The sequence below is a fragment of the Ovis canadensis genome, chromosome 22 (assembly GCF_042477335.2).
Source record: "Ovis canadensis isolate MfBH-ARS-UI-01 breed Bighorn chromosome 22, ARS-UI_OviCan_v2, whole genome shotgun sequence".
Lineage (NCBI taxonomy): Eukaryota > Metazoa > Chordata > Mammalia > Artiodactyla > Bovidae > Ovis > Ovis canadensis.
This window is the reverse complement of record NC_091266.1, coordinates 57,324,720-57,350,813: the sequence shown is the minus strand read 5'-3', so window position 1 is coordinate 57,350,813 and position 26,094 is coordinate 57,324,720. Positions and strand designations below refer to the sequence as shown.

The following is a 26,094-nucleotide window of genomic DNA, read 5'->3' as shown; positions in this document are numbered from 1 at the left end:
ACTAGCGTCACCTAGGAAGCCCTTCAAATCTGGGCAGGGGGAACCAACCATCTGGCTCCAGCTCCCTCCAATAGGGCCCTGAGCACAGGAGCCCATGAGAATCCCTGTCCCTGTGATGCCGAGGTACTTCCAGTGGGTACCCTGGAAATTGCAACATGCATCCCTCACTTATCAAGATGGACACTGATGGAGAGTGTGTTATCCTAAACTGAACTGAAAAATGCAGCTGGATAATCCACTCAGCTGTGGGATTGGGATTGGGAATTATCCATTATCCCAAGGCGATGGCAGGGGTGCCAGGGAGCTCCCAGACAGCCTCGGCCAGGGCTGGATACTGAGGGGCCCTTGGGAGCAGACTCTGGGCGGCCTTACCTGTCCAGCTTCTCCTCCGCATGGACCTTCAGCGCCTGGTACCTCTGTTCCTCCTTCTTTACTCGAGACAGGTACTCTTGTGCACACTTCTTCAGCACCTCTTCATTCTGACAACAATAGAGCACGGGGGTCAAGCCCACAGAAGAAAACCCAAGGAGGGCTGGGGACCCCGAGGGCTACGGATGTGAGTGTAACCCCTGACCGCCGCATCCTACCCCCCAACCGGCGAGGATGGCCTTCCAGAGCGCCCCCACGATCCTCCCAACCCGCGCCTCCTCCCCTACCACGCGGGTCTCGCCCTCCCTCCCCGCGAACGCCAGCACACCTTGCGGAAGCCCTCCAAGACCTCCTTCATCTTCTCGTATCTCCTGAAGAGATCGGCCAGGGATTTCTCCACCGAGTTCAGGTCGGCCAGGGCCTGCTCCTTCTCCAGGACCAGCTGCTGGACGGTCTGGTGGGAGACCGACTTCTCCCTCTGTTCATCCTCTGGTGGGAGACACAAGGAGCACAACGATGGAGCCCACAGCTTCTGGACTTGGTCTCGGGGGCCAGCAGAGGCGTCGGGTGCAGCTCAAGTCTGATCTGTGGGCCACCTAGGACCTCAGCTTTCGGTTGACACAGACCCACTCCCTCGAGCCCGCCCAGACTCCGCCTCTAAAGGAACAAAATTCACGGCTCCATCATCCCAGACCTGGGCCTATGCCACATTAGATGGGATGGAAATGAACCAGTATCCTTTAACCTGATCACTGCAGCCCCTTAAACTACCTTGGAGACCCTGCTGATTCTATTTGGTTGTTGATATCATAAGGACCAATCCATAAGGTAAAAAAGAAAACATCACTCCTGAATTTGGTGTTGAGCCAGAATAAAATGTGCTGTAGATGGAGCTGTGAGGGAAGGAACACCCCTTCTTAAGCATGATGAAGCTAAAGAGATGGGCACTGGAAAAGAAAAAGGCTTCTTCATCCTTAAAACATCCCATTAACCCGAAGCCCACATAACCGTGGCCCTGAAATCCTGTTCTACAAAAACGGCCATTTCTTTTGATACGGCGAGTGTCTTCTTTAATTCCCAGGAAAATTGAGCTATTTCTGTTGGAGTGACTTTCTTAGTGTTGCACAAAACAATTAAATTCTGGCCCCGCCTGGAGTGGCTGATCCTGGTGGCATGCTCTGTATACCAGTCTGTCATTGGTCTGCGTAGGGAAGGAGCCGCTTGCTCTGATCGGTCTGGAACTTTGCTGGCAGCAGAGAGTCCGTGGAGGGGAGCACTCCTGCTTGGAGCTCCTGTCCGTTCTCAGGTCACCTGGGGGGGGGGGGCGGCGCCTGGGCCAGAGGATGGACAGCAGCTGTCATCGATGACAGCGCCACAGCAGAGCAGCGGCCTGTGTGTACTGGGCTCCTGCACGTGTCAGGCACTGGGCTGACCATCCTCTTGACTCAGTGCCCTTCAGCCAGCAGTTGGTCTGGGCTTTAAGTAGTTCAAACCGGGTCAACCCTCCTCCCAGGGACCCCTCTTTGCACTGGAATAAACCCCCACCCCACATGCTCTCTGCTCTCAGCACTGCTGCAACTCTGCTGGGAAAGCTGACCTGGAGCCCCCCGTGGCCCCACCTCGCTCAGAGACACCTTTCCTGAACCCACGTGGGAAACGCCTCATCTCCATGCCCAGCATGGGCCTCCCTGGTGGCTCCGTGATAAAAGAATCTGCCTGCCAATGCAGGAGCCGCAGGTTTGATCCCTGGGTCAGGAAGATCCCCTGGAGTGGGAAATGGCAACTCACACCAGTATTCTTTTCTGCTAAATCCCATGGACAGAGGAGCCTGGCAGATTACATACAGTCCATAGAGTCGCAAAAGAGTGAGGCACAACCGAGCGACTGAGCAACCGAGCACCCAGCACCATGTCTGGCAGTGACCACTCCTTATCGTTATACCAGACGTGTGGGTGTGCATGTGTTTGTATAAAGAATGCACACTCCACGAGGGCAGGGTCCTGTGAGTCTGTTCTGTCCACGCCTCTGTCGCAGGCCCAGAACAGGGCGTGACTCACAGGACGCAGCAACACACGCCTGTTGTCACGCAGTGAATGAATGAGCAGGGCAGCCCTAAGGCTGAACTCCAATCTCCCGCACAGGAGAAGCTGAGTACTTGTTCACTGAGGATGCAGCAGAGCCAGAACCAGACCCAAGGCTGTGCTCGCAGCTGCGTCTCTACGTGAGCCTCTTACTAACGCAACTGGAAGGATCAGTTCAGTTCAGTTCAGTCGCTCAGTCATGTCCAAATCTTTGAGACCCCATGGACCATAGCATGCCAGGCCTCCCTGTCCATCACCAACTCCCGGAGTCTACTCAAACTCATCTCCATTGAGTCGGTGATGCCATCCAACCATCTCATCCTCTGTCACCCCCTTCTCCTGCCCTCAATCTTTCCCAGCATCAGGGTCTTTTCAAATGAGTCAGCTCTTCACATCAGGTGGCCAAGTACTGGAGTTTCAGCTTCAACATCAGTCCTTCCAATGGAAGGAAGGAGCCCCCTTAAAAGTGGGGAGATGTTGCTTTGGGTTCTTTCCCCTTAGATTCTCGATAGAGGGGCACCTTTCTGTATCCCGACGTTGGGTGTTTTCCTGCCTGTGTGTGGACAGGAGTAAAGAGCATAGAACAGGGACCACATTGGGGTTTCGGCTCCAGCCCTGACCGTAAACTTGCTCAAAGTCCTCATTTGAGGTCCCAGGGCCTCAGCTCCAAAATGAGGGGCTTCACACATGTGAGCGTGCACCCTGATCGGCTGGGAGCTTGTTGAAACGCAGGAGAATGAGCCCAGCCAGGGGAATCTGAGTCAGTCATTCTGCAGTGGGATCTGTGCGTGTGACAAGGTCCCCAGCAATGCTGAGACGGCCGGTACAGGGACCACGTCTGGAGAACCACAGGCCGGGACGACACCTGATGTCCTGCCTCTCAGAGTTGCTCCTCCCAGGGCAGAGGTGAAGAACCAGGAGCGAGTCTGACAGCCCACGTCCCAGTTCTAGCTCTGATAATTCCTGGCAGTGTGACCTTGGGCCAAGTTTTTCAGCTCTGTCCTCCACATCTGAAAACACGGGATGAGAGGATATATCTATGGCATTTGGGGAAGATTAAATATAAAGCCCTCAACATATAGTAAGAACTCAGGATCAGTGATCTGTTATCAACAGCATCACTATCTCCCTGAACTGCTATGATGTCAAGTTGTAGGGACCCACGAAGAGGGAGCTTTTGAACATATAGTGAGACGAGACCCACCAACAATCTGCCTGCTACGTCTAGACTCCTAAAAGAAAGGGCACTTCAAAGCTCCACCAGTAACCAAATGCTTGTTTTTGTTCTTTGAATTTTAGCTGCTTCCTTAGTTCTCAGCAAGCTGTATAATACACATTCTGGGCTGGTTTCAGGCCATATATACATTTCACTTGGCTTGGTAAAGGAGTCATTTATCAAACGGAATCCATCTGATTTCCTGGATCTGAGATTAGACTGCCTCAGGCTTCCTTTCCTCCTCCACCCCCCCCCCCACCCCACCCCTCACCATAAACCTTGTAAAAATAGAATTTCCCTGTTCCCAGGAGACCAAAAAGGAGAGAATGCTTCACACATCTTTTTTTTTTTTTTTTGTAAATGACAAATGCTTCTAGGTTCTTCAAATCAGGAAATCAGCTCAAAACCCAAGATGTTCTAGACAACACAGGAAAACAATGGCCCTGGAGATTTTATTGGCTTTTTCAGGCAAAACACTATAAAACCCTGTGGGAAATGCAGCCAAAACACTAAAGCAAAAGTAACAAAAATAGAAAAACCAACAAATGAGGGTTGCAATGGGTGGGTGTCAAATTAGATGAAAAAGCATTTACTTACCAGGCTTGCCTGTTTGTTTTGCAAGCAAAGGGCAAGAAGCAACAGAAAATGGAAGCAAAACAGATAATCAGGGCAGTTGTTAGGAAAGCAGGGAGGAAAAAAAAAAAATCAATTGCAACAACCCAGAATGCAGAAAGCACAGAAATCCCTTTTCGTCCTAAATTCTGAACAGTCGATATTTGAACTTAATGAAATAGTCTCTTTAGTATCATATGATGAGAATGAACAGTGATGGCAGGACAGATGTTACACTGACATAGAGCCTTTATAAAGGTTAAATGGAAGCCAGAGAGCCAGGCGGGAACCAGGAAAGGCTAGTGGAGGTGGAGTGGAAGCTGGTTTTAACCTCAGAATGCTGGTACATTTATTCTGGGCCCTGAACTGCCCAGCTCTCTGAGTTTGCCCTTCCATGGGGAAGGCTGGGTGGGTGAGTGGGAACGAGAAGAGAGAGACAGGATCCAGATAGGAAACATGGCTGGGTTTCCTGCTCAGAAAGAAGGCAGGTCCCGCCCACGGCTACAGTGAGTCCCAGCCGCGCTGCAGCCCGTGTCCTCAGCAAGGGGAGGACAGGGGCCCCAGTCGGCGACCCGCTGTAATGACTAGGGATGACATGCACAGACGGGCCACCGTGCTCCGATGAGACCCGCTCTGGAAACATGGATGATGAAGAGGGCAGTGAGTGGCAATGGGGATACATAAAGGGGCGCCTTAAAGAGTGACAAAGCTGCTTCCAGTGGGGATGTTGGGGGCTGGCAGGGCCACCGGAGAGTGCTCAAGCACCCCCAAATAGGAAATCGCTCAAAGCAGGTGAACTTAGAGCTCTGGAAGAGGTGGACCCTCAGGTCAAACACGACAGGTCTCTTGGGAGGGGAGATTGGGTGTGTGTGGCCTTAATCCCTGGAGTCAGGGTTCCACACGCTCCTCAGATGGTCTAGAACTGAAAACACTGTTCTAACGACTGTCACCTGCAGACACACAGCAAAAGCATCAGAGGGGAATAAGCTTTCTGTCCCCACTTACGGTGACCACGTAAGGACAGGCCACTTACGTCAACTAGAGATTCTGAGTCTTATCAGTTTTCAAGAGGGAAATGTCGGCTTCTATCAAACTGCCAGTCGAGCAAGTAAGTTAGGTTGCTGTGGACAGCCTGCTGTCAGAGCAAAGGCTCACGTGCTCTCCAACACTGGCCTAACCGTCATCGTCAAGAATAAAAATAAAAATGTACGACTCCAAGGTGTGGAAGGATGTTTCTAGATGAGCCAGGTAAATCTGAGTGATGCTTTCACGTCCCGACTCCAGGAGGTGGAAAGGTCTCATTCAGCTCACTAAACAGTGTATATTGCAAGATATAAATGCTTCCTTCTGAACACTTTTAGCAGCACTTTCAGTTCCAAGAATTTTTTTTTTTAATCTCATCCATATGTATCCATAAATTTTTATGCCCATTTAACAAAGAGGTTTCATTTAATAGAAAGCATACACCATGAGGCTGATCCTTAAAAAAGATCCCAGTGGGCTTTCCCCTGAGCTCTAGAAATGGCCTTTATTATAATAAACCAAAATGAAAGCTTTTTTGAAAGGAAAGCACTCAATAGGCAGCTTCTTCAGTGTTCCCAAGGTTCCTGTCATGCTTATCTTGGGACAAAAGCTAGAGGTATGGTATGGCTCATATGATATGAGAAGTCATCAGCTGAAACAAGCATCAAGTTGGGACATAGAAACTGTGGTCTGCAGTGAGCACATGTCCTTAGGAGTGAAAAAAAAAAAATTTAAATCCAGTATCATGGGCCTAAGCAAATGAACAAATAAGCAAAAATTCCACACCTGACCCCCAGAGTCTTAACAGCATTTCTGAATAGTGATCATCAGTGAAAAATCTTGGGCTTGGCACTTCTGCAAGGTCTTTTCTCGACTAGTCTTTAAAAGCAGAAGAGCCAGTTACTAAAGTCTGGCTGTGGGGAGTTACTAAGAGGTCTGGTTACTTGAGGCCTTCTTTCATTGCAGAAGTAATGAAAGTCATTACTCCAAAGTAATCTGTCACTACTGGCTGCCAGGGATGCTGTGTTAAGACAGTTTCTGAGGCAGTATCCAACCTTAGGAAGAAAGAGCAGTGATCAGTTAATAGGGGCAGGCAGCTGGGCTGTCACATGTTCTAATATTCCTTGTCCTGGACCCTATGTAAAGGCCAGTGGGTTTTTTTTTTTTTACTTGCATCTAATCTATATTAGGGTTTAGCGATTTGATGTTAGAGATCTAATTCTCTCTCATGAGCAAAAAAGCCTCCAAACATCTTAGGAACTAATCCCAATTTTTGATTAGGGTTGGGCCCCCATGAGGTGGACTATCCTGGCTGGGTCAAGTGGTGACCATCGAGGTGATGGCCATGGGTCCCCACTGCATACTAAGGGACATGCGGGCGGGCGTTTCCAGGAGGTCCCCAGACTCACCGCCTGCAGCAGAGCCTCGTTCTGGGAGGCTCTGGTCCCTCCCTCGAGGGCTTCATGTGCTAAGAGTAACCTGAGAGGAACACACTCTGGGTCTCTAGCTTCAAAGCCCTCCCCACAGTTCAGAAACCTCAGGGCGGGCCTGAGCCCCTGCCAGTGAAGACACTCACCTATCATCTGGGCAATGGTCTTCTCATACTCGGCCACGATTTTCCTGTAAGAGAAGTGGAAACAGGTTGGTATTAGGCCCACACAATGGTTTTTACTTTCACGCGGGTGCCCATGTGCGGGACATCAACAGCTTGAGCACTGTCCAAGAGGACAAGTCCTTTGGGTCCCAGGTGGCTCAGAGGTCGTGGGTCCCCTCCAACCTCAGCCCTCTCCTTGTACACCCAGGTGGGTTCATGCTCCTAGTGCACGACTCTGAACACATCACTCCCTTTTATAATACAAAACATTCCATGTCTCTCCACTGCTCATTGAGAAAACAATAAGGCTAAAACTTCAGCCTGATAGGCAAAGCCTTCTGTAACCCAGGCCTGATCTTCTTTGTCAACCATCCTGTGCAATGATAGCAAATGATTTCTTATCTGCTCTGAGCTTTCTTGTCTTTGTGGCCTTGAACATGGTTGTTCACTTCCCCTCTATCTCCACCTGTCAGAATCTGTTTCTCAAGGTCCAATTCAAATGCTCTCTCCTCCAAGAAGTCTTCCTTGATTTCTCTTTAGAACCCAAGAACATTTTCTTTTTTTAAATTTGGCTTTGGTCAAGTCACTTAACCTCTCTGAGGCTTCAAACGGGGCTGACCATCCCCTTAAGGGCTGTGGGGAGAAACAGATCGTGTGTCTCTAGACAAAAGCACAGAGCTTGGCACACAGTAGGTGCTTCCCATGTGGTAGACATCATACTTCTATGACTATATGTAGAAAATGAAAATAAATCACTCAGGTGAAATTTGGAAGACACCCTAAATGTTTATCCATTGAGACTGGTGAAATTAATTGTATTAGACCTTCATGAGGACTGTCAAACGATTGAACAATAAGATTGAGATGTATAAAAATCTAAGTTATCTTAAGTTAAAAAAGAATGTAGGGTCATGTACACTTCTATACTACACTAAAGAAAAAAGGTTATACTGATACCTTAACACATTTGGGATCAGAAATGCAAAAGTCGAGGAAGGATACCCCTGAAATGGTACACAGCGGTTACCTGGCTGTGGAACCAGAGGCTGAGTGGGAAGGAGATTTGTTTTTCATTGTAGGTAAATTTTGTTGTTGTTCAGTCATCAAGTTGTGCCCGGCTCCCTGCGACCCTACAGGCTGCAATGCGCCAGGCTTCTTCAATCATGTCGACTGAGTCGGTGATGCCATCCAACCACCTCAGCCTCTGCTGCCCCTTCGCCTCCGGCCCACAATCTTTCCCAGCATCAAGGTTTTTCCCAATGAGTGCATTATTTAACTCATGCTCATGGTATTTTAATAATAGTAATATACTAAGAATCCTCATGGAATAAAGAGTAACTTCTGTAGAGGACACTGTTCATGGGGCCACACCAGTTCTAGCTGTTATCAAACCACAGGTAAGCATTCCCCAGGTCACCAGGAAGCCCAAGCATCACAACTGACCTCATTTCCATCACTTCCCGCCTGCTTTCTTCATATTTATCTTTCCACTCTGAGACCTCTCTCTCCTTGGTTATGATCTAGTATCAGGGCGAAGAAGAGGAAAGGTTAGTCCCAGATGAGTCCATTCTGATGTGAGCAATCCACAGACCAAGACAAGGAGACATGAACAAACATGGGATTAAAACCTGCTGCACCAAACAACTATTGTCCCGAGAGAATTTCCCCAAGCGTGACAGAAATAAGTCACATGCCAGACTTTCACGGTGCCCTTGGAGCGTAACAAAAACATGTGTGCTTTTTGTTGTTGTTATAAATCAAACAAGGCCAACAAAGGCTTATTAAACAATAATGCCCAAGATCAAAACCCATGGTTTGCTACCTATCTCTGCCAGCAGTGGTCAGAGGAGGTCTGTGTCCAGAGATGCTGGCTTTGTGGGCCATGGGGACGTATGTTTATTTACAAGCAGCAGAATGGGAGCTTTTCGCAGGCACCCAGAGCTGGCCCTGCCTTCTCAGAGGCACCCACACACCACAGTACCTCTGCCCTGGCGATCTGGAGCGCGGAGTCCAGGTCGGGCTGCTGGAACAGAAGGCCTGCGGGTTTCTCCACCTCGGCCGTCCCGATGCGGGAATACAAGGCTGTTTTGGAGATGGAGACATCCGGTGGGTGAGCAGCTTCTCTCTGTGGAACGGTTTTTAATTTTAAAAAGTGACCATCATGCTTCTGACAAAGAGAACTGCTTTCATCCTCTCACGAATGGGTTGGTTGCATGGTTTTGAAACAAAGAACATCGGAAGTATGAGAAAAATGCTAAGACTAATGAATGGGGAAATGCCAGATACAATCTATGGCAGTCTTATCATTTTGCACCTGCATAGCTGACAAAGAGGCTGGTGGCGGAGGCCTCCCCAGCTCCCAGCCCCTGGAGTCAAGCACATCTATCGCCTGTTTATCACTGCTGTTTATCAGACACAGGCATTTAGCCACAGCGAGTATTTACCAAGGCCACCTTCCAGCAGGCACCACTTCCAAAATAAAAGCCTGATGGCGAACAATGCGGAATTCTACTCTACGTTTGCCTCGTTTTGAATAACCACAGATCTGATGGTTTTGTGAGACTGTCCACATTTCAGTTTAGGGGGCATCGGTTAGCTCTCTTTGAAAGTATAAAAGTCATACAAAGTTTTAAGACCTACTGTAGACGTCAAGCAATGTCACCTTCAGTGAATGAGTTTCTGGATGCCAAAAGGTAAGCATTACCTTGGAGTTCAATGGTATCAATGGGAAAATAGAAAACTGGATTACTGACAATATTCATGTGCGTGAATGTGTGCGAATAAGACCCTCGACAAGCACTGGGATTCCCCACCGCCCACAACTGACACTGGACAGTCACCAGGGAGGAGAGGTCTACACTGACTATTCTTCCTTTTGCACAAACGCTCAGCCGTTTCCAACACACTTGAAATGCAATGTTAGGAACATCACCAACCAGCGCAGCAGGGTTGTCAGTCTAGCTCTACTGCAAAGAAACGCCAAACCAATCACACTCTCAGTCCCATTCATTAACCTCCTGGCCCGTCGTGGTTGCCAAGGCAAACCTCCACCCTGGTTACTAGCGCCTGATTCGATGCAAAGCAATGGTGGTCCAATGGGAGGAGGGCAACTGCTTCTTCCTTGGGAAACGTGTACAAGAAACGGAGTCATGTACAGAACAGTGATGTAGAAGAAAGAAATGTGGGGATGGAACAGGGAGGACTTATCATGTAGGTGGAAGCAGAGATTAAAGAACCAATAGTAAGTGGGAAGGGAGTGACCTGAAGGTGCTTGAGCACAATCTCTCTCTTCAATCATGGGAACAGATACGCCTACCCTTCTGTGGCCTCAGAGACAAGGAACCTGAGACAGCTCGGAAAACGTAGGTAGAAGCTTAATGGATAGGACTGGAGGTCACAGGGTTAGGACTAGTTAGTTGTACACATGCACGATTAACTAAGTGGTTTATGCTCTCCTGAAAGCAAGGGTCTGCTATGTGGCTGTCACACCCCAGCCTGATCTTGAGTATCTGGGTTAACTCTCACGTGCAGTCAGAACAACTGCTGCTCAGAGGGGAGAACACAGTTTTGTCCAACCAGACATTAGGGATGCCCACCCATCAAATGGAATGCCAGGATCCTTCAGCCTCAGGTCCTAAAGGTACTCTGTGGCCGGACATTTGAGCAGAACAGCTAACAGCCAGAGCTAACAGCTCTCGGGAGCAGGCAGACTGACCTCTTAGAAGAAAGAGGGCCACCAACCAGATTGGAGGGCAGAACCTCTCCTGTCTAGGGGTTAATCTGTAATGTCTGCAACATTGTCAACATTCTGCTTGTCAAAAGGGAAACTTCTCAGGAAGTAAATGGAAAATTATAATGGCATCAAGACTCAGTACTTACATTTATCATGAGAGTTCAAAAACATAAAATTCTGAAGAGGATTTTAAAAAAAAATTGTTCCTATCAGTTAAATAAAATAATGTGTTCTTTGAAAAAAAATCAGAATAAAATTTCAAAATGGAAAGAACATCCCGGTACCTCTGATGATGAAAAAAATGAGAATCTAAATAAGATTTGGCCAGATCATTTCCTAGAATGAGATTTAATTCTGACTCCAAATAAACCAGCTCTTTGAAGTAGAAGAGAAAAATGAATGAAAACTAATTTTACTGTACTGGGCAGAAATGAAATAAGATCAATGCAGGAATTAATTATTTTTAAGCCGCCTCACGTCCTTTGTGAAACAAGGACGAGGATGAAAAACAAACAAAAGGATGAGCTTTCTAAGTAAATGCAAATAGTTACTACCGAAACAGTGATTCACCATCTCTGGTCATCCTGGCCACCTGTGTTTTCAATATAGAAATGATGACTTTCAGAGTCCACCTGAATTATCACCCAAGTAGCTGCGTGTCAATGAAATTCAAGATACACATCCTGGTTTTCTCTTACAACCAAGGATTGTTTTAAACTGAAATTAATAGCTCTGTCTCTTCCTGATATTTTAAGATCAGACTTAGGTTAAGCTGTATTTCTTTCACATACTCTCCCACTTGCTACTTTAGAGGAGCTAGGAAGCCCCTAGAATAGCAAATTAAAATGTGAAATGGCCGTGACTCAGATCACATGGGACTGTGGAACTGACGTCCATGCCTTCAATCCTCTCCTTCGAACTTTGATCCCTATGGGGACCCCTGGGGCACGGTCACCCCAGTGAGACCTACAGACATGCCTGGGGTCCTTCTAGCCTTGCAGCCAGGGGCTGTGGGCCCTGCCCCTTATCCGGGCTCACAGTCCCCCTCCTGGGCAATCCCCTGTTGCCAGGTTTACGGGAAGCTGCCACATCCGGGACCAAGGCACCGGGAGGCACAGCAGTGAGAGCACGGAGTGGGGCCCAGGAGACGAGATCGGGCCACGGGCCAAGGTCATGGAGCATGGACACAGGCTGGACGCTTGGGGGTGTCTGGGCCACACGGTGCCAGGTCAGGCAGAGAGCAGCCTCACCCTGCTGCTGTGCTACCCAAGTCTGACAACGGGCGGTCTCGAGCTCAGGATGACAAACAAGAGGAAGGGAGTTGATACGTGCCCTTAATCCACTCTCACAGAAGGCACCACCAGCACCAACTGGCCACTCCATCCCAGTGGGTCAAGATATGGCCTCAGAAAAGAGGGTGGAACAGATTGAGAGAGTAGCTGACATATATTCACTACCATGTATAAAATAGATAGCGAGTGGGAAGCTGTAGAGCACGGCTCAGTGCTCTGACCTAGAGGGGGAGGACGGGGGGGAAGGGGGGAAGGGAGCTCAAGAGGGAGGGAACAGACGAATACTTATGGCTGATTCATGGTGTCGTAGAGCAGACAGCAACACAGCACTGTAAAGCAGTCATCCTCCAATTAAAACATGGATTAAAAAAGCGTGCATTTAAAATAAATTTAAAAATAAAAATAAATAAAAAATTTAAAAAAATAAAAATAAAAAATATAACATATTCTCCCTTAAAAAAAATAATCAAATTTCTGGAGGGAGTGGGGGAAGGCATGGCCTTAACCCTCAACATTAGGCTGCAGGAGATAACCACAAATTCTTGCAACAGGGCAGTAAGCTGAAACCCATGTGCGAGCCCTTTGCTACTGCTCTTCAGATGGTCGCTGTGGGTTTGAGGCATCATGTGTGGGGGCCTGGACACAGCAGGAGAAAGGGACCCTAGGATATCAGGCTGCTCAGCAACCACATAACTGTCCCAGACCTGACTCCTCCTTCTCCTGCTGCAACAGCCAGGTCTCTGCTTTCATCGGCTAGGACACCTACAGGAACCATATACTAGCAGTAATGCCCTTTCCTGCCCAGAGGAGCCTCTTTCTAGGACTTCCTCCGGCCCCAAAGCTTGCCGTTTGTATGATGCCTGTTCCTAAGTTACCCAGATACAGCCTTCTTTCCTTATATAGGGTCTCCCTCTTCCCAAAAGGCCAACAGATTTAGGGACCACAACCAGCGTCTGTTACACATACAAAGGCAATCCATCCCTGAGTCCTGCAGCCCTTGGAAAGCCATGCGGATGGGACTCCAAGGTTCTGTCCATCCTGGTTCAGTGGTAAATTCAGGGCTGCGGCACCGCAGAGCCAGGGACCAGTCAGATCTACCCCCAGGGGGACACCACACTGCCAGAAGCGTGTGGAAGAAAAACAAGCTGGAGTCTTACATCCCAGCCCCTGCATTTCCCTCATTTCTAACCTTTTCTGACTAATGAGGAGGAGGAAACCCCACTGCAGTCCCTGGGAGGCTGGCTTTGCTGACCCTCAAGTCTAAAGGGAAACGCGAGTGAAGCTGCTCCAAGGAGCGACCAGAAATCACCCCTGTCATATTTCACAATGCTTTTCATCCCCTCGGTGTGAGTTTGTTTTTTTTTTTTTTTCAATCTGAGAGATTTCATTTTGTGTGAGCCACAGTTTAAGATCACGCTGCCAAAAAGATGGGGGCTGTTCTCTTGCAGCTGAAATATACGGGCAGCAAAAAGAGCCAATTGGATATACAGCTGCTGTTTTCTCTTCCTATATATCAACAGTTTCCAGTGCACTAAGGGACTATCAAGCCTCTCACGAACAAGAAACCCAGAGGGACCTAATTGGGTTCAGGCAAATGGATCACCCTAGGGCTAATTAACTATAGGAAAGAGCATCTATTTTCCATGGGCCAAGGTCCCTAGATAATAGACTTCTTACAAAAGCGGTACAAGTTCCTACAGTGGAGGAAAATACTCCTCAGACTCCAAGACCCTATGGAATCTTTTAACACGCCCTTCTGGAATATGCAAGGAGGGAGCGGGTGCTGTCTCTCCAAACTACACTCAGGAGATTTCACGTGACAGTATTTTCTAAATCAGAACCAGGACACATGGTCTGAGAACAGGCTGTAACTGCTGGCCATCTCTGAGAAAGCAGGCAAGGGTACCACACAGTTCCAAACACTTCATATTCAATAAGAACTACTTAGAACATGATTCTGCCACACACTTCTGGACAAGAATAAACTGTATTCATAGTGACCAAACTTTAAGCAATTCATTCTGTGTTTAGGCCACTAACCAAGAATATCAAGAAATAAACCTAAGGGGGGAAAATTCCTTACTGCGTAATGTATTCTAAAAATCTCATTTCATGGAAATTTAACACAGATTTAAGGGTTGGCCACAAGAACAAGGACACCAACAATTAGACTTTACATTCGTGTCTCGACTCTGGGTCCAAATGCTCCTGGTATGGACATCCATGGGGAGACATCTCAAGAGATGTATCTGGAAGGGGGGTCCCTGTTTGGCTCCAGGGGGACCGCATGCAGGGGGCCCTCACTCAAGGCAGGAGCAGCGTGAATTCCTGATCCTGTGTCAAGGATGAGAGATGGTCCTGCTGCTACGCGAGCTGTCACTTGAGATGAACGGGCAACAGGCTCCCATCTGGAGATGTAAGCACTAGCTCTCAGAAAGCCAGTGAATCACCATCAGGCTTTGGGCTGGCTCCCAGGCTCCATTTTCCCCCTGTGTAAAACAGGACCTGGGCCTGCTGTATGAGGAGAGATACTGGGAGCGTCTCACTGGGAAACAGAGGCACCAGTGAAGGTCAGCGCCCATTCACTGATTGCAGGCCTACTGTGCGCCACGCATGGTGCCACTCTCTGCACATCACCTACTGTCCTCACAGCAAACTTGCTATTAGCCTCTTGACACAGATGGAGAACCTGAGGCTCACCCACTGGTTCAAGGCCACAGAGTGCACTGGGGCCCAGTTCTTGTCTAACAGCCCAGGTTTTTACTGGGCTGCCACCTGGGGGTTGGGTGTGGGGGAGGGAATGAGGAGGCTTCTCAAACTCCAAGGGCACCCATCAGCCCTGGGAGTGGGCTAAACCTCCGTGGACCACATGCTGTATCGCACGGCAACAGTAACTCATCCCAACTGTTGAGCAAAATGACTCCAAACTTGGAAGCCAGCAAAACAATCTCTACGGGGACTGTCAACATCATATTCTCCTCTAGAGAAAGGCTGGCAAACTATAATGAGAAAGCAAAAGTGTGAGTCGCTCAGTCGTGTAGGACTCTTTCGACCCCATGGACTGTAGCCCACCAAGCTTCTCTGTCCATGGGGATTCTCCAGGCAAGAAGAGTGGAGTAGGTTGCCATTCCCTTCTCCAGGGGATCTTTCAATCCAGACATCAAACCTGGGTCTCCTGCACTGCAGGCAGATTCTTTACCGTCTGAGCCAAACTATAGGGTGTGGGCCTCATGGCCTAATGCCATTTCCTGTAAAAGGTTTTTACCAGGCCCCGCCATAGCCATTCATCCAGTGCTGTCCGCTGCTGCTTTGGCAGAGCTCCAGAGTTGAGTAGCTGTCCAGAGATCAGATAGATAACCGCAAAGCCTCAAACATTACGCTCTCTACTTGCAGGAAAGGATAGCTTTTTTGTAATCCTCTTGACCCTGGCCTAAGGGTCATCTGACATGTCAAGAAGGTCTCGTTTTCAGCTATTTACTATTTCACCTATTTATTAGGGTCTAGTCTCAGTATAATCATTAGTATTATTCTATAACAACTGTAGAAAACAGAAAAGCTACAAATTACTTTTCATCAACAGAGAAGCAAATGATTTCTGTAGGAAGAAAAAAGAACTTCAAAGGTTAGGATTTATCTGTCCTGTTTAACTATGAATAGAATTAACCAGTTTTATATCTAACTTTGCAATCTGATTCCAGTTTCCTCCCTCCTCTGACTGTACGTGAGCTTCTCATATTTCCCTCCATTCAACCAGCTTTTCCACCCACCCTGCTTGGTTCCTCCCTGAGTGGACCAGATCTTAAGACATGCACTCGGCGTGTACTTATGCATGAGCTATGCCTTTAGCTTTTTGGAGGTATCCTTTGTCGAACGCCTGCCTGGCCGCGGTTAGCAAAGAAGCTTCTGGACCACACAACATTCTCCAGAGGCAGCACACAGCAGCAGCAAACCGGTACCTTGGTGTCCTGGCGGCTACGGGCAGCCAGGGCGATCTGCCTGGCCAGCTTCAGGGCTTCTATCCGCATGATGGCAAACTCTAACTCCTCCTGCCGGAGGGGTGGGGAATGAGCAGACCGCAGGGAAAATGCAGCAAGACAGGACGCAAATGTTTGTCCACATCCAAGAAACGAATGGGCCACGTGAATGTGTCGTAACAGGTACTCAGGAAAACACACGCACTGGCTTTCTTTCACAATTAACACCTCAGCAGATCATGAAATAGGTGCTTAATTTCTGTTTTTTTGTTTTGTTTTGTTTTCTTAAATCACCCTTTGGAATGTCTGTCAGAAGTATTATGCCATCAAATATGAAATGATTTTTAAAACGGGATCAGAACTTTTAGTGCGCCGTTTCCTTCGATTCTCTTTTGTTCATTTCATGTAAGGTTGGCCAACAATTTCCATGAGTGGATCTGCATCTCTCAAAGGACTATAAGCCATCTCTCTAGGTTTGCTCTGCACGCCCCAGTCTAGGGGAATATCAAATTAAGTGGTCAAATTTAAAGCGCAGGGTAGAGAGAATGGTTTTGGTTCCAGATGCGAGACCTGAGTCCAGATGTTATCTCAATGGGGGTCTGAGATAATCTCATATATATAAACAGCCTGGCTCGCTGGTGAGCTAATACCCTTGGTTCCATCAATAAATCACAGAAAGCTGCTTTTGGGGCTATCAAGACGTCTGAAAAATGACTGTTAGGATCCAATTTCCAAATTGAAATACAAACGGTTTGTTCCATATGGAACGACACGATTTATATCACTCTGGCGTCCCGGGTAGAGAACGCCACATACATCAGTCTTGGAGGGGAAGCGATTCCATCTGGAATATTCACAGCAATGCTCCATGAACTCCTGCCTCGCGGCTTTTGGAGTTCGGAGATTCATTCTCTACTGAGGTTTTTGACAAACTCCCCCAAAGTCACACATGGGCTACAAACCTGAAGTTTTTGAGCAAAGACTGGGGGGTTCTTTTCTGCTAAGTCGGGCTCCAGATAGTCAAGCGCACCACAGAGAGAGGCTGGATGAGCTAGCCTGCTGAGGAGGGCGTCAGCAGAGGCAAAGGAGCCCTCGGGAGCTGTCTGAAGGCCGGCAGAGGAGGACACAGAGGAAAAACAGAGGAGACAGAGTGACAGCTTCTGAGCAAGGACCACCCATCTATTGGCTGAACATTTCTGCCTTAAGGCCAAAGAGAGTATAGGTGCCAATACCTCCCTCTTTACCTGGACGGATGTCCACATGCTGACGACGGGCATCTCAAGACTGGCAGGCCCAACCCCCTCCCCCAAAGCACCGTCTTAGGGTCCTTCCCCACCCCCACACCACCCCCATTCCATAAGCAGTTGCTGGGAGGACAGCTGTCCTTAGTTACTTGAAAACCTCAGCAGGTGGGAGACAAGCTAGCTGACGGGGATTCCAAACGTAACATAACGCATCAGGAAAATACCTTCCAGTGTAAATATCCAAAGTCAGGTTTTGGTAAAAGGTTATTTTCTAAATAATGGAAAGATGCTTTCAAAAGAAAAAGATCAGAAAAGACTTCAAAACCAGAAGCCAACTTGGCAGAAACTTGAATTAAGCACGAGTGCCTCATGATGTCTGTTTGAAAGATTCTCTGAGTCCTGTCTGGACCATGTTTTTGCTCGTAATTATCTTTCCAGTGTCCAACAGACAGACACACAGTAGGTGCTAAATTAAGTACTTGATGCACAAGTTAAATGAACGTCTACTTGTCCGGAACAACAAGGTAACATGCTAAGTCAATGGCCTCAAATCCTCTTAGGGACTGCGAGCAGGGAGGTAAAATAAGCAAGAGAAATTTCATCTAGAAGGATGATTCACTTTAGATGTGTGAAGGCTGGGGGCGGGGCCTTGAGCTCAGGTCTGTTTGCTCTGCGAAAGCCCCACAGGGCTGGGGAAGGAAGAGGTGTTAAGTCCTGGCCTACACGCAGAAGGCACTTCCCATCACCAAGGCCCAGGAGAACCAACTGTCTCTCAAAAGGAGAGCGTTTACCTGCTCCACCATTCTCTGCCCTCTGCCAGAGAAGACAGAGAGTAGGATATAGACGGATGACAGCTCCAAAGCCACAGTCCAGCTGGAAGGGGCTGGAGGTGGAAAGTTAATAACCCTGACAGCAAATAACGCACTTAGGTGAGAACTGCAAAACCACCTTGGTGAGGACGGAGAGCCTTCCTCTGATCATTACTGGGTGGGGTGACCTAGGCTAGCTTCCAGCCCCATGCCCGGTACCAGGCAAGTGGTGCTTTAAAGACCTGGGCCGAGCAGTGATGGGAGCCCACTGGTCCTGGGTTCATCCACAGTTCATCTCAGGTCCCTCCGACCCCACTTACAATTTCCATCACTTCCGACGGGGTGCCCAAGGCCATGGCCTCCAGCTCTTTCTGGGAGGACTTCTCTGGCACCTGCAAGTGTGGCTCCTGGTTGGGGGCCAGCCCTCGTGCAACGGGATGTTGGATCTTTGCCCCGGTATTCACAAGGGCTTCAGTCTCCTCGAAACTTGAGCTGAGGAAGCAAAGGGCATCTTTAGAGTCTGCACTGGAAACCCCACCAAAATCAGCCAGGATGCCTCGACTAATATGCCAAGGGATGCTGGACTTTCAGGGTTATATTACCCCCAGGAAAACGGACAGGTCTTAGACAGTCAAGGGGCCTGCTGGCTGAGTGGAGGGTGGTCCAGTCCCACCCTAAGGCCTGCTGACACGGTAGAACCAGAAGTCCAGATGCCATCTAGCTAAGGACACAAAGTGTGAAAGTATTAACTGCTCAGTAGTGTCTGACTCTTTAACCCCAGAGACTGTAGCCCACCAGGTTCCTCTGTCCATGAGTTTCTCCAGGTAAGAATACTAGAGTAGGTTGCCATGCCCTCCTCCAGGGGATCTTCCCAACCCAGGGACTGAACCCAGGTCTGCTGCATTACTGGCGGATTCTTTACTGTCTGAGTCACCAGGGAAGCCCAAGGACACAAGCTCTGGAGTTAAGCAGACCACTAGGCCCCTGGCTGTGCACCTCAGAAGAGATTAGGGGCTGTAACTTAGTGAAGATCGAGGGAGATACTGCCTGCATGGGACGCACGCTGACACCGTGCCGGTCACAAGGTACCATGACTGCTGTTGTAATAAGGTCATCATTTCATTCTCCCCGCCCCGGGCAGATTTTGGAGTAAGTGTAGAAAGTCAAAGCAAGTGCTTTCACTCCTACTCAGTGACCAGGCCAGCAGGGGAGGGCAGGAAGGTCCCAGTCTCAGCATGAAACCCCACCCGCACCCGACCCAGCACCACACAGCTCAGAACCGGACCCTGACAAAGGCTTACATTCCCATCTTATTAACAATCAGCACTTATCAGGCACTTCATTTGTGCCAGGCCTCATGACCGGTGCTCTCCTTACAGCATCTCCGTTCATTCCCCCTGATGACTTTTTGGACAGGGACCCCTAGCCCCGTCCCCACTGGGGGATGCCTGTAAGACTCAGCGCCTCAATTCATCTTCATAAAATCCCTACAAGGTCGATTGTATTCCCTACTCTCAGTTTACACATGAGGGCAGAGCAGCCCAGGAGGGTTCAAGTGACCAGTGAGGACCAGGAGTGGGACTGCAGCTCGGAATGCTCCAGCACGCTACCTCCCCATGGCACGAATCACGGAATCAAGCGGCGTGTGTGCTGGGAGGTGATGAGAGGGGTGCACACGTTCAGTTGGTTAAAGGACCCCAGCTCAGTCCAAAGGGCAGCCAGGGACAAACCCACTGCATCTGCGTCAGAGTGGACGCTGAGATGGAGACGTGGGCTGCATGTGTACAAATGAATCGAGGTCAGGAGAGAAGTGTAGGGGCTCAGAGGCCAGGGACCTGCCTTCCAGGGCATAGCTCTCTCATCACGGCAGTCATACCCTGAACACGGCGTTGGAGACTCAGACATCCGGACGGGGGGAGACTTGACCGGGCTCTCCTGAGACGTGTCGAACATAAGGTACAAGGCCTGCTTCTTCGGGGCATCGTTGTCCTGCTGCAGGGATCAAAGTCACATGTCAGCTCAGCCACCATGGTTTGAATGCGCTACCGAGACGAAAACCAGAGCACACTTCGATGGGGACAGCTAACTGGCCAGGAAGGAGCCTTCCTTTCTCTCCAGCCTCCCCGAAGAGAGGAGAAAGTGGTACTGGCTAGGAGAGAGGAGGCGAGGATGGCAGGAAGGGGAAGGTGGAAAGAGAAAGTGTGACTCCACCCAGAGGGGAACGTTTCCGAGAAGGATTGACTGCGATGGAGTTGGTGTGAGACACGCTCACTGCTGCTCGGCCACTGACTTTAGTGGCCATCCCCTCTGGGTGCACAAGCACGCTGGCCACCCAGGATAAACAGAGGGGTCGGAGAGAGCCCGCCCAGGTGCTGCCCACAGTTGAATGGGGGGACACGGGCGTGATGGACTAGTGTGATCAGCATCACCATCGAGGTTCACTGACTTACAGCAACTGTGGTTTAGAAGCAGCGACCTCACATCTACGAACGATGCAGAGAAAGAAATGGAAGAGCAACAAGTCTGGGATCCTGGGTGTCGCACAAGCGCCACCCCCCACCCCTGGGCATCGCCACGCCCCTGTGGGTGTTGCCCGAAGACAGCACGACGCAAGAGGTCGCGTTCAGGACCAAACACCCGGGGGCAACACATATGAAGCCAGGGAAGACAGCCGCCCATCATAGTGACTCAAAACGAGAAAGGAATGGGGGACAGACTTACTGCTCAAAGGGATCATCTTCAATTACAGAAAGCAGTTAGTCTGAAGAAACAGGACCATGGTATAGCTTAAAAACAACCACTAGCCTTCTGCCTTCTCAAAAGAAACCTCGGACCAGCGCTTTCTCAGCCAGAGGAAGTAGTTCTGCAGGAAGTCTAACAGCATCCCATCGTTTCCTCCCTGAAAATGGCATCTGAAGTGGACTGAGGCAAACCTCAACCCCGTCCCCGACTCCAGCCCCGGGTCACTAAACTGACCCCAAAACAGGGTGGAAAGCAAGTCCCCTGCTGGCTGGAGGCAGAAGAACTCACAGGTAAGGAGGAACCGATTTTCTCCATATATTCGATTTCATAGGAGTTTCTGTAATCCAACTCTGCAAAAGAAACAAAAGGAGAGGTGAGCACCAGAGAGGGAGAAATGAAAACCAAAGATTTGTTTGGCTGGGCAAGGTGGGGCCTGGAACAAGGCTTTAGGCTTCCTGAGAATGTCCACTGACTGAGATTTCCAATACAGTCAAAAGGGGAGGCTCGCCTTAGCTATCTTCAGACAAGTGGTAAACCTCTTACCATAAAGGGGCTTCGGCCACTTGGGAGTCTGAGAGTCCACGGGAATTATATGTCAAGACCAAGCACGGATTTGACTGGGAAAAGATCTGAGCATCCTGCACTGAGTTTTCAGATCAGAGTGTGCGTACCCTCTGGGTGTTGCTTTCTCTGAAAGTCTCAAGTGCAGTTCAGGGAATCTTCCCAAGCCCTGGTGACATTTTGGAACTGGACCCGAGCTGCCCATTTGGTTGATGGAAGCAAGGGGGAAGAGCAGGGCTGTTATAAGAGAAGCTCTGCAAGTCGCTTAGAACATTCCCCCCAATTCTGCCAGTACCAAGGGGCTGGTCTGAATCAAATGTTCAGACACAAAGACTATTAAAGTCCAATTTGGTGGAGTAATGGCCTATTTCAAGTTGACAGGAGACTTTAGGCTACAAGGAAAACTCCAGATACTCTCACTGGAGACTAGAAATCCCATTGCCTGCCTCCCAGGCAGTTACAGGTGGAGACCCAGCTCTGCCACTCCATCCACGTCCCTGTCTGGCGAATGGACTCTGAGCACCTACTAAGTGCCTGACAGTGCAGGGCACGGTGGATACGGTAGTGAACAAGACAGAAGAGGACCCTATCATCGCAAAAACCCCAACCCACAGCTACCCGACGGCTCTTTTCCACTTAAGAAAAGCAAGACGTGACATGACCCACTCAGAAAGCAAGAGTGTCAATGGCAATCCCTAAAGCCCAATGCCTTAATTTTTTTAAATAAACAGAAATAGCAGCAGTTCTTCTGGTTTAAATTCCCTCATTCCTATATATTCATAAGCATATTCAACAGAAGGGATCGTTTTTAAATGATCCTTTAAATATGAACTTTAAAATGAGATATATCCAGGACTTCCTGGTGATCCGGGAGTTAAGACTGCAGGAGGTATGGGTTCGATCCCTGGTCAGGGAACTAAGACCCTGCATGCCGTGAGGCAAGGCCAAAAAAATAATAAATGAAGGATTTCCTCAAAGACTTTCTCAAAACTTGCAAGTGTGTGTGGTTTTGGCTGAATAAACTCCAGTACTTAACCCCGTGGATGACTTTTCAGGAATCTCTGGGATGAAGCAAATGCATCTTTCTGGCAGGCGTGACCTGCTCATGGGAATGGAGATGGTTTTGTGGATTAATGGCCAGAAAGACCTCACACATCCTGAAGGTGCTGACTTGTGCATCCCTGCGGAGGAACACGGACTAAGCCGAATCACATGCTGGGCAGGAGCTCAGTGTCTATAACCGTGCTGTGAACCTGTCCCCGGGGTCTGCCTCGACTGAAGACACAGAAGCGTTCATTTATTAAGACTTACTATCTTCCAAAGGCAGGGGATAGTGAAAGACAGAGTGATTTCTAGGGCCTCTTCTGGAGGATGCCAGCACTCATTTTTATTGTTCTGCTAAAGACTAAGTGGAGAAGATACTACAAAATCAGCTCTTTGCTCCTCCAAGGTATCACTGCTATTGCCAAGGCATGATTTTATCCTAATTGATTTAACAGAAAGCCTCCCACCACCACCCCCAACACACACACACAAACATACTCTACCGTGGCACCGAATAACCTGGGGGCCACTGTGGAGATTTTCTGGGCCCTGGGACCCCAGCTTAGCTAGCTCTGGTTACCAGCTCGCCTCAGGGTCCCACCTGGAATCTGTGCTCGTTTTCCTGGCAGCAGATCTGGGTGAGTTTTAGGTCGCTGAGCTCATTTATCTGCCTTCTTTCCTACCTGCCAAGAGCATCTCAGATATATTTTTTTGTTTTTTGGCTGCACCACGTGGTATGTGAGAATCTAACTTTTCCGACCAGGGATCAAACTCACACCCCCCTGCAGTGGAAGCGTTGAGTTTTAACCACTGGACCACCATGGAAGTCCCAGGTTCTCAGATATTTTGAGAAAACATCTTACTGAACTTGCTTTTCAAAATCTCACTCACCTGCCTTAAATTCTAAGCCTCAGAGGGCAAGCTCGGAGAGGGGAGCCACATGCAATTTTAGCCCCTTTTTTACATCATGGCACACACAGCTGGCAGACCAGCAAAGAAAGGTAACAGCAATTATACCAAGCAGCTCAATGTCTTTACATCTAAGAGGCAGCTCACTAAAGCATGTGCTGCTTTGAGCTGAAGAGGCCTGACGTTATTGTTAATGGGTCCCGTCATTCTGAAGGCAATGCACAGTGAGAGGGCTGGACTGCTGTTTTCATGGGACTCTTTGCTGGAGCTTTGCTAGAGGACCAGAAGGAGCCTGAGCAGAAGCCGGAAGGATGCAGCTGAGTCCAGATTGTCATTCCCAGGATCAAGGAAGCCACCTCACCAACTTCTCTAGGCTTATTGACTCATTCATAAAATAGAGTTCAAAGTGCACACGTCTTACAGGATAAAATGAAATGATGTAAAGCCCCACATCTGGTCATGCAAAAGGTAACGGATTTCAACCAGGTCTAATTGCTCACTGCTAATATTTCTGAAACTTTTAACATATGTGATGAGAGGAGAAGAGGCTTTCAGAAAGGGACAAGGACGCTGCTCCGATTTCCCAGGATGGCCCTTCTATATGTCTGTATCTCAATGGCAATGGTGCCCACCACTGAAGCTCCAATATTTTGGCCACCTGATGTAAAGAACTGACTCATTGGGAAAGACCCTGGTGCTGGGAAAGATTGAAGATGGGAGAAGGTGACGACAGAGGATGAGATGGTTGGATGGCACCATGGACTTGATGGACATGAGTTTGAGCAAACTCTGGGAGTTGGTGATAGACTGGAAAGCCTGGCATGCTGCAGCCCATGGGGTCAAAAAGAGTCGGACACGACCAAGTGACTGAACTGAACTGAGGAATAGGTTAGGCTTCCTCCTGAGGACACCTTCCCCTCTAATGGATGCAGGAGGGAGAGGCTGATGCCCTAGCAATGGGCCATCCAGATCTGTGAATCTAAAGCCACCACTCCCTCAGGGTCTCGGACCAGAGACGGGGGATCTTGGAGGCTCTGTCGCCCAGTGGTTCCTAAACTTTTCATCCCTGGTAATCACATAGACTAAGTTTCCTCTCAAGGCATCACGTTTCAAAAGACTGCCCTAGAAAATGGCATTTGCTAAGCAAGGGTTCAAAGGAAAATGTTTGATCATAAAGCTCCGGTTTTAAGCAATTGGAGACTACTGGTGTCACCACAGAGCTGATGTGCTTACAGACCCCAAACATGCAATTCTAACTAGCTGGGCATCCATCTAAACTAGGTCTATTCAGGTTTTTTGGGGGAATATTAAGATGATGTGACTCTCCTGTGGACCCAGGTAAGGAAGTTCAACATCCTCATTCTACACTTAATGAAAGGAAGCCTGAAAGACGGTCACATAAAGACTGTGGTGGGGAAGAAGAGGCCCTTCGAGTTGGGCAAACCTGGTCCTACGTGGATTAGCCCCTCAATCTTTAACAGCTCAGATCCTCCGCTCTTAGGTTCTTTCTGGGGAACATATCTGCTCCCCACCCTCCACCTGGTGTGGCCAGATGTGACCTCATGAACAGGAAGGTCAATTCAAGAACAGGGCTTCATCAGTTTCTATGTCCGGTTGCTGGAGGGAACTCCCAAGAGATGGACACAGACCACAACTCCCGAAACGGCAGCTCTTCTTTATTCACATGTCCAGTGGATTTCCCATCACCCACCAGCTACAACTACGGGCAGGGCTTCCCAAATTTTCACAGTCGTTTTCTAAGAAGGCAGAGTTTACTAGAGTTTTGTTCCAAACTTACGGATTTACCTATTTGTAAATGTTTTTTTTGCAGAAAACAATTCTCGAATATGTCAGTGAGCTAGTGAGTGGTCTTCGTTCCAAGTTGAAGATGAAGAAATGGATGTCACCACTGAATGAGGTACCTGCTAGCTTAAAAGGTATTATTAGGCTCTCTCTGTTTTCTTGCGTGCTTAGTCACTCAGTCATGTCTGAATCTTTGCAACCCTTTGCACTGTAGCCTGCCAGGCTCCTCTGTCCATAGGTTGCCACTTCCTTCTCCGGTGGATCTTGCTGACCCAGGGATTTTCTGTTTTCTATGAAAATAATGCATGTATCTATTTGATTCCTGGTAATACAACCACATACATATACCACAAAACACATAGACTTTTTGATTCCTGTCTACAATGGCAAGCTCAGGTTGGCTTCTATACGTTTCTATGACATTTAACAGATCCTTTTCAAACCTCAAGAGATGTGAACCAGCAGGAGCTATCAAAATGGCCAGGTCCCCGCTGGTCCTCACCTACTCCTGCTGCTTCTGGGATGTCCACACACCTCCGCACATCTCCCTCACACAAGACGTGAGTGATGCAAAAATCAGACTATGTGGACACTACCCTGTACACCTGCCTAGCCTTCTATTTTCTCTCCCTACAAAGCTGTCTTTAGCTCCCACTGTGTTCATGGCGCTGTGAGAAAAGCTGCCTCAGATAGGGTTCTTGTTGTCAAGAAAGACACAATCTAGGGGAGAAGCAAGAGATGCACTCGGATCATTGTTACCGCATCAAGCAACCTCAAAGTAGGTTCAGAGCAGGCACTGAGGATAGGCAGTGAGGGGCCATGACCAGGGAAAGGCTGGGAGTGGGCAGGACAAGCCCGAGAGACAGGGAGGTGCCGGGTATCCTGCAGCAGCCACCGCAGAGGGGCTGGATGGGGGGTCCCATCCGGTGGGGTTCCTGGCCCAGGGGTGTGTGCAGAGAGGAAGAGGAAGTAGAGCTGAGGCCAGATCCCAGGCCCCCAGGGTCACGGTGGAGTAAGATGGTCACTGTTAAGCCTCCCAAGCCCCCGGCCGCAGGGCTAACCTGACAGCCAACCAAAGCCTCCATTAT

At 48.9% G+C, this 26,094-nt stretch overlaps 1 protein-coding gene across 16 annotated transcripts in view; it reads right to left on the bottom strand.

The window, feature by feature from the left end:
* TACC2 (transforming acidic coiled-coil containing protein 2) overlaps positions 1 to 26,094 on the bottom strand; it is a 230,714-nt gene that overhangs the window by 4,092 nt on the left and 200,528 nt on the right. For 9 of the 16 annotated variants that reach the window (XM_069566725.1, XM_069566733.1, XM_069566727.1 and 6 more), the window contains 10 exons: positions 20,978 to 21,039; positions 19,824 to 19,939; positions 18,268 to 18,439; positions 16,857 to 16,997; positions 15,877 to 15,966; positions 8,877 to 9,020; positions 8,339 to 8,415; positions 6,878 to 6,921; positions 698 to 858; positions 373 to 479 (listed from right to left, as the gene is read on the bottom strand). In XM_069566725.1, the coding sequence (XP_069422826.1) occupies positions 373 to 479; positions 698 to 858; positions 6,878 to 6,921; positions 8,339 to 8,415; positions 8,877 to 9,020; positions 15,877 to 15,966; positions 16,857 to 16,997; positions 18,268 to 18,439; positions 19,824 to 19,939; positions 20,978 to 21,039 (1,114 nt within the window). The remainder of the gene's footprint in view (positions 1 to 372; positions 480 to 697; positions 859 to 6,877; positions 6,922 to 8,338; positions 8,416 to 8,876; positions 9,021 to 15,876; positions 15,967 to 16,856; positions 16,998 to 18,267; positions 18,440 to 19,823; positions 19,940 to 20,977; positions 21,040 to 26,094) is intronic. The other 7 variants (XM_069566735.1, XM_069566738.1, XM_069566741.1 and 4 more) reach the window with 3 other exon arrangements.